The 12,123-nt window shown below is 38.0% G+C and overlaps 1 protein-coding gene across 1 annotated transcript in view; it reads right to left on the bottom strand.

The window, feature by feature from the left end:
• The window catches only part of LOC140360651 (polypeptide N-acetylgalactosaminyltransferase 10-like), a 65,751-nt gene extending 55,226 nt beyond the window's left edge, over nucleotides 1-10,525 (bottom strand). Inside the window, exon 1 of the mRNA XM_072445973.1 lies at nucleotides 10,319-10,525. Within this exon, the coding sequence (XP_072302074.1) occupies nucleotides 10,319-10,483 (165 nt within the window). The 5' untranslated portion in view covers nucleotides 10,484-10,525. The remainder of the gene's footprint in view (nucleotides 1-10,318) is intronic.
• Nucleotides 10,526-12,123: the final 1,598 nt, after the last annotated feature.

Here is a 12,123-nt window from a genome sequence, read left to right as displayed (position 1 = left end):
CAGCGGTGAAATCAGTTCCCCAGAGAAGTTGGCTTGTTGATAAAGAAAATGTTTAAACTCCATTAAATCTTTGGTGTGTACAAACAAACGGATCTGTAGTCTCCATAAATCACAGCGCGCTGCTGTTTACTGCATTAACTTGTGCCTCTCTCGAGACTCTACTCAAACTGTGAACGGCTCGATGTTTTTCTCAGAGGCGTCTTTACAAGGAGCGGCATAAATAATGTCTGACACCGCTGCAGCCGGTGTGCCACTAATGCCGCTCTATGCATTTATTACAAAGAGCAGGAAATAGGGTCTGTTTATGGGGAATAATGTGGTGGCACGAACAAAGCAACCAAGTATGTTTAAAGGTCGTTTATGATGCATTATTCAGGCCATTAAAACTTTTGCGCAACAAATCTTTGGTATTGCCTGCAGAAGTAGTGCTTTACTTTGAATTCATTTTCTTTTCTTTTCTTTAAGGATGTTCTGGCCCATAGGCTACATTAGACAGGACAGCTTAGTGTTAAATGGGGGATGAGAGAGAAGGGAGGACATGCAGTAAATTGTCAGAGCTGGGATTCAAACTCATGGCACGGCCGGCTGCACATGGAGCCAGGCATAAGTCAGAATGAGAAAAGGTTTATTGTCAATGTCAATGAACAAAATTCACAACCTAGGAACTTGTTTTGATGATTTGGTGCGACAAAAAACAATGAAAAATAAAATAAAATGTATAAAATAAAAAAGTGCATGCATTAAAGAAACATAAAACAACAACACTGTAAATCTACAATAGGATAGAAATAAAAATAGGCTTACTATGTACACAAAATAAGCGCTGCCACCTTAACCACTCATTTTAATTTTTCCACAGCTTCCACTAAAATGACTCCAGTACTAAAGAAAAGGTTTGATCATTTTAAGGCAGTAGAATGTAATTTTCATCACAAATTAATCGTAATCTCTTTACCATGTGGTTTCATGCCAGGGCTGGGACCATTCTAAATCAGGAAAAGTATGATGTTTTTCAATACTTCTTCAACAAGTCTCGCAGTTTGTGCCACATGCCCCGTTCAACAACAATCAATTGGGCAAACACTAGATCTGAACTGGGATTGAACCGCTGACATTGGGGTTTGGTGGGTGAACACGCTCTCCAACTGTTAACCTCACACAGATAAAAAGCTGGAGCTGTTTTGATCCAAGTCGATTTCAAATCTAAAATGTTCAGAGAAGGTGGACTGAAGGTGTGTTTTTTGTAAATAAGGAGAAGCTTCATGATTGATGACCTATACTCATGAGGGGCATAGGGTTTGAGAGAAACGTTTATTTATCCATTCATTCAATTTAAACACATTGATTTTTTACTTTAATTTCACAAGAACATAGAAACTAGTTGCATATTCTTATTGACTAATATACCATTATCACGTGTACAAAAGGGGGACAATTCGCAGAGCTGTCCAAGGTGCTGAAATAATAGTAGTATTAATAGTAGCAACAGTAGTAGTATCAGCAGTAGTAATATTATTGTAATAGTAGTAGTAGCAGCAGCAGCAGCAGCAGCAGAAGTTGTAGTAGTATCAGCAGTACTAATATTAGTAGTAGTAGTATTAGCAGTACTCATAATAGTAGCAGTTGCAGTAGCATAAGCAGTACTCCTAATAGTAATAGCTGCAGTAGTATCAGCAGTACTCATAATAGTAGGAGTTGTAGTAGTATTAGCAGTACTCATAATAGTAGAAGTCACAGTAGTAGCAGTTGTAGTAGTATTAGCAGTATTCATAATAGTAGAAGTTGCAGTAGTAGCAGTTGTAGTAGTATTAGCAGTACTCATAATAGTAGAAGTTGCAGTAGTAGCAGTTGTAGTAGTATTAGCAGTACTCATAATAGACGTTGCAGTAGTAGCAGTTGTAGTAATATCAGCAGTACTCATAATAGTAGCAGTTGTAGTAGTATCAGTAGTAGAAGTTGTAGTACCTTCTCTGACTTTACCAGACATGGCTGCAGTCTGGTCCCTCTCCTCCAGAGCCTAATTCAGCCTGCTGTCTGAGGGACCCTCCCCAAAGACCCTGCCCGTGCCCCAGAAGGACTCATTACCAGGATCTGGCCAGGACCTGGGCTCTGGACCGGGACTCTCTCTGGCCCTTGCTATGTCTGTGAGGAGCTGAATCAAAGCCCACATCAATGAGGCGCACAGACAAACGCACTATTCTCCACGGTTCACTGCTCCCTGCAGCTCACACACCAGTCACCACAGAGAAACTTCACTTCTGTCCAGCCCTTTCATTCTGATTTTGTTTTTCATCACGCAACCGTCTCAAAAAGTGAAGCGGTATGGAAAATGTGGGATAATCGTGCATTTGTATTTGAGTGATGACTTGTTGTGGCCTAGAATATTTGCATCATTATATCCGCCACCGCCATACTCCATATTCGAGTTCAGCTACTTCAGAATAATATTTGAAGTTGCCTTACTAAGCCAATCCCCCTTCTCCCATCTATTCAAATCTAATAAACATAGTGTATAAGATATGTTAAGATAAGCCTTTATTTGTCCTACAATGGGGAAATTCCCATGTTGCAACACAAGTAGATACAGAAGTAAACGTTATAACTTAGGAAGCTTTAAAAAAAACACTCATAAAAGAAAAGCTCTTATAAAAAACTCTTATATTCTTAATAAAAAGTAAAAAAATTATAATAATAGTAACAAAAGTAACATATGGACAGTTATATGGACGGAGAATATTGCACCAATATGATTGACATTATGCCAGAGCATTGCACATGAATATGACAGTATTGCATATGAATGACAGTATGACAGTATTGCGTATGAATATGACAGTATTGCGTATGAATGACAGTATTGCACATGCATATGAAAGTATGACAGTATTCCGTATGAATATGACAGTATTGCACATGAATATGACAGTATGACAGTATTGCGTATGAATATGACAGTATTGCACATGAATATGACAGTATGACAGTATTGCGTATGAATATGACAGTATTGCACATGAATATGACAGTATGACAGTATTGCGTATGAATATGACAGTATTGCACATGAATATGACAGTATGACAGTATTGCGTATGAATATGACAGTATTGCACATGAATATGACAGTATGACAGTATTGCGTATGAATATGACAGTATTGCACATGAATATGACAGTATGACAGTATTGCGTATGAATATGACAGTATTGCACATGAATATGACAGTATGACAGTATTGCGTATGAATATGACAGTATTGCGTATGAATATGACAGTATTGCACATTGATATGTCAGTATCAGTATGTAATGTAATCTGAGAGATCATTTATTCTTTTAAAAACACTGATGTGCGGAGAACAACCAGGAAATGACACATGGATACACACAAACTGGGCTAGCCAAGACAACAAAAAATAAAAAGCTGATCATTTCATATTCCAATTCCATATGAAAAATTTTAAATATTGGCCAATGGCAATATCGTCACCTTTTCTGCCCGTCTGTTATCACGCAAGAGCACATCGGGGCTGCAAACTGCTGCTGTGGCCTCGGGCGCCACACGTTATCACTCCTGGCAGACAAGACTGAAGAGGGGATTGTGGTAAAGTGCGTTTGAGAATGTTAAGTAATATCATACGAGTCGAGTCAATAAACAATACTCTTGTGCTTATTGACACGATCATAATTAGTTGGTGCTGTGCAAATACTTTGAGTGGATATAAAGATTCAGTCAGCAATCAGCTTGGGTCTTATTAATCACAGCCAGTCCTTTGGAGGAAGATCATTTACTTTCATTTGTTCTTCTTTTTGTTTTGTTCAATGGCTCTTATTAACATCTTCCTCGTTTCTGTTCAGGAAATTCATATTGAACGCGATATTTAGCAAAACTCATTTTAAAATTATGATCTTCACTATGATCATTGATTTGGTGACAATGTAGTTTATGGAATATTTAAAAAGGTCCATAATGTAACTTGTCTGCCACTTGCTGGGTCAATGCCTTTCTCGGCATGTTCCACAGTATGGCATTAACCTATTTCTATCGTTACAGGTGTTTTATTACTTGGTATTACATGTATTTGTAACTGTTTCAGTGTACATATGTTCAATGCCAAACTGTGGAACACTGAAGATAATAACAATAACGTACAAGATGCAAACTACTCACCAAAACAGTTTTAAATTTGTCCACATAATTTGTACTTTTCTAAAATATTGCTGCTTTTGAACGCAGCACTTAAAATGAACTATTTATTTTAACCTTCCTTTACAAATTGCCACTTGACTAGTGGAACATTTAATCATAGTTTACTCAAGTATTTTTCCACCTTAACTGAGCAATAATAAAATAAGCTAAAATATTTTGAGAGGATAAACCGCTTTTTCTAGTATTTATTTTTTTATTTTCTGACCACAAGAGAACACAGCACATCCTCTATCAGTAAAAGCATTTTGTTTGGATATTCTTTAATGGCAATTTTTAAAAGTCAATCTTGTTTATGTTCAGCAATTGTTGTTGCACACGGGCTTGTTGTTTCAAGCCCGTGTGCATTTGCTCCTCTTGTACCTAATTGGGCGCATGTTGTCGGTAGCTCACGTTCAAAATGTGACCAGGCCACGGCTCTTTTGTGTTGTGTCTGTTGTCCATCAGGCTTTCCTCTTTTCAACTCGCCGATCGATGCGTGCGCACTGAATCGAAGCCAATCTACGACTTCACAAAGAGAGGTTTCGCAGAGGGGGGGATTGTGGCCGTTTCCACTTCAAACCAATATCGGGGCACGTTCTGGTGGAGTGACAAGAGCTTTGGCGTTCTCTTGTTAGAGCCTCGACTACATGCAGCTGTCAGGGAGGAGATAAACATGTCGGTGTGTGTGTGCGTGTGTGTGGCTGGGTTTCGAAGCGTGGACCAGGCAACCCACGCACACGCAACAAGAAGAGAGGAAAGTATTTGCATTGTTTGGTAGTGTTTAGCTCATGCTTGTCATTCAGAAGTGCGTTCAAACAGGCAGTAAGCGTAAAGTGTTTCTCTCACTCTCACTGTGCACAATGTGCTAGAAAGAATTAGGATTGGTCCCTTGTAGGGTGTCAAGATTATTCAGTTAATCGTGATTATTCAAGTCACAATATAATCTTAGAACTTAAAAATAATACCATTGTGACAATAGTAGGCAGCAGCAATGTAATTTTAGTTCATTCATCAAAAACGTCAAACTGCTGGTAAAGGACATTTATATGTGGCAACATTGACTTTTTTATTCCGAAAGTTTGATTTCTTAAAAATAGACTCGTGACAGAGAGAAAAAGTATTTCCCTGTTTGGTCAAAGCGCCGACAATCGTGAATAATTGAAAAATCGTGATGTTTCTTAGCACAATAATTGTACATGCACACATACACACATGCATGCATACATACATACATACATACATACACCATAAGGCACACTTAAAAGCCTTTAATGTTCTCAAAAATTACGCTTTGTAATCCAGTACACCTCATAAATGGATTAATTCTGGTCGTGCTCACTGACCTCGAAGCAATTTTGTGGTACACGTTTTGTTTCGCTTAATGCGCCTTATAGTCCGGTGCGCCTTATATATATGAAACATTATGAAAAATAGACCATTCATTGACAGTGTGCCTTATAATCCAGTGCCCTTTAGTGCTGAAAATACATCACATACACATTTCCTCTGCGGAGGCCTGGGAGCTTGAGGGTTCTTCAGTATCTTTGCTGTTCCTGCAGTGCACTTTTCTGGACCGAGGTATCTGATATTTGCTGTATCTACTCCTCCAGTTTGGGGGTGACTGGCTAGGGTTACTGAAGAAGCTTTTCAACAGACCCTTGTTCTCACATCTTGGCCATTTACGCCTTGTTCCAGAAGCCCATTTGTCATCATGGTGCTCTGGTTCCCCAGCAACCTGACGCACATAAAAATAAAAGACATAGGGCTGACTAATCACTAAGGGATTCTTAAGAGGTTTTATAACTCAAAAAGACAGAAAACATGAACATTTATTGTGTTTTTTTTGTTCTTTTTGTTCTTTTTGTCTGTAAATATTCTCCAGCAGGATGTCCAGCTGATATTTCCGGCCATTTCAGGTTCTCAACAACTAATTAATCGAAAGAATAATCACAAGACTAGTCGATTCATAAAATAATTGGTAGTTGCAGCCCTACACAGAGGACACTCTGTATATCCTCTTTTGTATCCGTCCCATTTGTCCCAAATTCACTACTCTGTCCATGTCAGTCCAGTCTTTGTCAGTCGGCTCCGTTCATGCCAGTCATCTCCTTGTTATTGCTTTTTGCTGCAGCCAAACTGTACATTCCACAGGTATCCATCCATCAGTTCCATTGTCCAGGAATGTCTTCATGTCCAACTGATACAATATATAAAACTAAAAATTCTACCAACATCTGTGGGAACATGTTCCGTTCATGTCTTTTTTTATTTTCACTTTCAAATGTTTTCGTTTTTGCTCATGGAAAAAAAGAAAAAAAGATGATTCCTTGTTATTTGCTCCTACAACGAAAATCGAAAAAACTAACGAAAACACAAAATGAGCAAAATGGTCTCATGACAAATTCTGGAGTAAACACAAATGTCTGCTGTAAAAAAAAAAGTGAAAAAATTAATCATGCAGTGGAACATCTACCCAGGAAACAAGCCCAAAGTGGTCAGGAAATATCTGTTACACAAAAAGATGACCATTTAAGTAAAAGAGTATTTAAGAGTATCAATCCATTTGAATCCTCTTACACCCAGAAAGGAACAATCTCTAGTCATTACTTATTTTAAGTCATGGCCCAAAATTCACTGACAACACATTGAGAAACAACGAGCACACCAAATGAGATTTTTGTTTTTTGGCATACATTTTGAGAGAAGCAGCAGTGAGAGCCCACAGGGAACAGCAGCATGTCCAACTCATACAGACATTTAAGGCATTCGTTCCATTTGTCATCCTCCATTAAAATGAGCTGCACAGATCAAACCGAGACTGAGATTCTCATGCTCGGGGCAGGATTTAAAGATCAAATAAGGACATATTTTACTCCTACAATGTATTATTATTTTTTTTTTTTACTATATACATTTTGGTTCCTAGAAATGAACCATAATTAAATGCTTGATTGTTCTGACAGGTACAACATTTTATCTGTTTAATGTTCACTAGAAAAAGACGGAAATATGTGCTATGAAATAAACATTTTTGAAGAGGTCTAAACTACTCACAGCTTTTAGATACAATAAACAAAGGAGACAGGATATTCTTACTAGTTTTTAGGACCACAAAATACATAAAACTTCAATTGCGTCAAGAAATAGGCAATATATCACAAATGTAGTTCTGAAGATATGCAAAATGTGAATACCGAGTATATAATTTTATAGTAAAAAAAATGCTACAAAAAGAGATGATTAAAAATGTAAATGAAAAAAGGTGAATTTTTGTACTTTTGTGAATAATATTACATTTCACATTTGTCTGATACTTAAATCTCAAACATTATATTTAAAGACATTGTTGTAACACATTTTTGTTGACATTCAGACAACATTATGTCATCGGGATACAACAAAAGGTATTAAGATTTTCATTTTCATCATTATCCCAGCCTTATTTGCTACTAATGATAACTTAGAATTTTGGTACTTTGATAATTGTATTCATTATCTGGACTACACACTCTAATACATACACAAAAACAGCTGGATTAAATAAAATGTAAAATAAATAATAAAATATTTCTGATTCTGTAAATATTCTCTATCTAGAAGCCTTCAGTCACCATATTTCAACATGAACTTGGTTAAATGTGCAATAGATTTAATGGTTTGACTTGTCGAATACTAAAATCATTGTTAGTTGCAGCTCTAAACGCTTAATCAGGTCTAAGCCAGGATTAAACCAGCGTGTAAAGTACCTCAGATACGGAGAGAATGTCTCGGCTACAGTTTTGGAAATGCTCTGACACAGTTGCTCTCAACCAAGAAAAATGCAACTTTTTAACAATCACAAAATATGCCTAAAGTATGTTCATTCAGAAAGCTTGTCTGAAACTGTTGGCCACAGTAACATCTGATCTTACTGTAAAGAATTATGAACCGCTGCCAGAAATGTACGTCGCTTGCTCTACAAATTATTCAGCTTTAAACCAACACACCGAAGAATGTCAGCCGCTCAATCTGTGAAAACGTCATCTAAAACAAATCAGCACTCAAATCACTATTAGACATTTCTGCATTGGCAAATTGCAAGGTCAATTTTGGGTTGCGCAATTGTGGGAAACTTTCTGATTGCGATTAGATTTGCGACATGTGTTTAAAAAGTAGGATTCTGTTCAGAGTGGACAAAGAACTTTTGGAGCTTTAAAGGCAAATAGGTATGTTCTTGATGAGGGAACAATGTTCGAACAGTTAAAAGCATTTGAGAGAAAACTGAAATATGAACTGATAAACTAATACAATTTCAGAACACGTTTTTACAAATAAAAACTCTTTGGGGAGGACAGTCTGCCATTTAAATATTTGCATTTTGAGTTGGCGCAAATCGCAAAGACTCACAAATTGACTGATATTAAGTTATTCAATTATTTTATATGTATTTTCTTCAGTAGATAATCAAATATTCTTTCTCCATGGGGTCTTAATCCATATAAAACCTGCTAACCTTGTAGATTGAACCATGACAAAGCTGTTTTGAAATGCAGAGTGTTTGTTCTCTCAAATGTAAACGCTCTTGGAAGTGTTTCAAATGTGCACCATCTGTGAACTGCGTCGAGATTTTATTTCATATTTAGCAAATCAAATAAGAATAAATCAGACGAATTAGAAATACATAAACTCATCAAGATTGTTCTGACATAATTACATCAATGAAACCAAATTCCTAAACAGGAACTGTCCATGGTGCTGAGGGCCGGCCAGCTCTCAAATACAATATGCAATTCAACCGATTGTATTTAAGGCTATATTACCTTTCACGCAGACATTGACACTGGAGGTAAGGGAAAGTGTCTTGCCCAAGGACACAATGATAGAGTGCACTACCGCCCCCTGTGATACCTGGCATTCCAACTGTCTCCCATCAAAGTACTAACCAGGCCCATCCCTGCTTAGCTTACAAGATCTGACGAGATTGGGCATTAACTAATTGGCATGATATGAAATGTTCAACCGTAACCAAAACTACAGCATATGATAGTATACCAAGGAGTTGCATTTATTACATAATGCTTAAAAAAACAAGTACATTTTTTACCTAAAAGTGTTAATATAGTTAACGATTATACCACATTGCCGTAAAGAGAGTTGGGAAGTTCTCATAAGTTGATTATAAACTGTGTACATGGATTTAAAGATGATTCTATATCTTAAGGCTGTGAGGGTGCTGCTATTTCCTCAGATTCAGTGAAATAAATCGGCTCTGTAAATACTGTCAGAAGCCCATCCTCACGGTGTTAATACTCTGGCTTTTGAATACCACAGTTTTACCTTAACACCAGCTATCACGCTATTCACAATATATGTGAAATAATGTGAAATGAAAATCACAGAGAAGCACAAATAATACCAGTTTGTGTCGGTTTAAAGACATTTACAATTGTATTTTATAGCGCTGCAACAATTTATCGATTTATTAATTTGTCTTATCCTATTCTGGACTATACAGACTCTAAAACATGCAGCATTTGATCACAAAGACACTGGCATTATTAAACAAAAATGTCAAAAAAGAATAAACAATTTTGATTTTCATCTTTTATGAGTAAAGATTCTCTATCTAGACGTCTTCATTCACCAAATTTAAACATTTATTTGGTAGATACTATAACTAAAAAGTTGACAACTACAATAATTGTTCTAGCTCTAGTGTCTTACATTGACACTAGATTTTTTAGGTTTTATTGGACAAATACTTTGACCCTCCGAGCTGCCTTCAAATGTATATGATCCTATTACACGCTTTAACTCCAAGTATACGTTTGTGAAGTCATATTTTGAGACTAGAATTCAGTATTTTCTATGCTTTGTAATAGAAAAGCAAAATGACATCTCTACACTTCTTTTTTGTTTTAAACAATTAAAATCACAAGCATTTAGGTCTGATCTCAGTTCATCTTGGAAAACGTGTTGCGGTTCACTTCATCCCGGAATTTTGACCATTATGACACGGCATTTGTAAGAGTCTACGTGCCTAAATAAAACCTGTGTTAATTCTACTGGAACACGATAAACTTGTGCTATACCCGGAGCTCCAGCGCGGACACCGGTGCGTGACAGCCTGCGCGCCCGGGGCTCGCTCACCTGCACGGGGCTGACCGCGTCCGCTCCCTCCACCGCGTTGCTCTCCGGAGAGTGGTCCGAGACGCGGTCCCGGTACAAAGCCCATAGTCCGACATTGGGGAAGAAGAGCAGCGCGGCCACGAGCAGCCCGGCGACCTGCAGCAGCCTCTTCTCCTTCCGCCTCATCTCTCCCGGTGACGAGACGCGCGGGGGGAAACCGGACGCGCGGGGGGACGAGGGAAGAGTAGAGTGAGGTAATCCCGAGGCGACGCACTTCGAGGCGGACACGGACTGCGAGGCGAGCCGCTGCTGCCGCCGCTCTAATACAGCGCTGCGTCAGACTGCGTCGTGCGTCAGACGCGACTTTAAACGCACGTATTCTGCGCGCACGTGTTACAGTAGACGACACAACACGACGACGACATAAAAGTCCCGCGGATGTCAACCGCCATAAAACAACAACAACAACAACAACAACAAAAAGCACTGGAAGTCAAGGCACTGGAAGAAGAACTTTTAGGACTACGACAAAGTCTAAGGAATAAAGTCTGGCGGTAATGCAACACTCGGATGTCAACCGCCATAAAACAACAACAACAACAACAACAATTGTGGAGGCAGCAGCGCGGAGGATCGTTGTTATGCGTGAGGTGAGAATAGAGCACGTTTTTAAATCATTAAAGACTGTTATGGGTGCTGATGTTTATTAGGCTGTGTTTTTGTGTTGCAATTGCAAAAAGTAAAAGTCCTAATTTGGGAATAGCTGTTCACTTAAAACAGGCTCAAACGATAGCCTAACTGTGCATGAAGTCAACTTGAATAAATGTTGATTTAACGTTTGCTATTAATTGTAATTGCAATGTTGTTTGAATTACATCGATTCACTGTCAATCAAAATCAACACCTATACCAGTGGCGGCTGGTGGAACAAATTATAGGGGGGGCTATTTGCCATGACCGTGTTTTTGTTTTTTTAAATGTCCAAAATTGAAATTTCTAACATTGACTGTATGATACATATTTTAAATACACATTTACAACTGAATTAATTAATTAAACACACTGTATTTCCACTTTTGTTAATGATATGTTAGAAGTTAGGCCATACTTAATGCTTAGCGTTAGCCTTATGCAAATAATGAACAAAAAAAACCTGCGTGTTTGTTGTCATGGTAACGTAGCACGGAGTTTGACAGATCAGATGTCTTGGCTCGGATTGATTCGAAATCAGCCGCTTTCAATACGAATAAAGCCAACAAACAGTTGAGCAGCTCATTCTGAGTCGTTTTGGACGTACATCTTGTCACAGACATCTGTAGATGCAGTTTTAAGATGGAAACACGGCGTGTGTGGCACTTCCGCGCGCGGCGCGCGCACATGCCTGTCTCTAACGTAAAAAGCGTAGCTCCATGGCGTAACTTCTACGTTCAAAAGGGCGCTTTCTGGAGCGCCCCATAGTCGCTATTTTCCTATGGAGAAAGCCATAGTGACGTAGTCACTTTGGATTGTGATTTGATTGGCTAAAAATCCCCATTGATTTTCTCTGAGGCTCTGGGGCGCTATTCAAACCGCCCCACGGCTACGTAGAAAAGAGACGCAGGCAGCAGACCACGCGCCGCGCAAACAAAGTATACATCTATATATATATATATATATATATACATATATATATATATATATATATATATATATATATATATATATATATATATATATATATATATATATATGCAATGAACCCTATTCTGATTCTTTGATTCTATTCAGGGCCTTTTGTAATCCAAGTATTTCCATTTTAATACAGTAACTTCTAATTCTGATTCAAG

Source organism: Eucyclogobius newberryi, unplaced genomic scaffold (genome assembly GCF_026437365.1).
Source record: "Eucyclogobius newberryi isolate DKJ021-1_F unplaced genomic scaffold, fEucNew1.0.hap1 SCAF_15, whole genome shotgun sequence".
Classification (NCBI taxonomy): Eukaryota; Metazoa; Chordata; class Actinopteri; order Gobiiformes; family Gobiidae; genus Eucyclogobius; species Eucyclogobius newberryi.
This window is presented reverse-complemented; position numbering and strand designations above follow the sequence as displayed.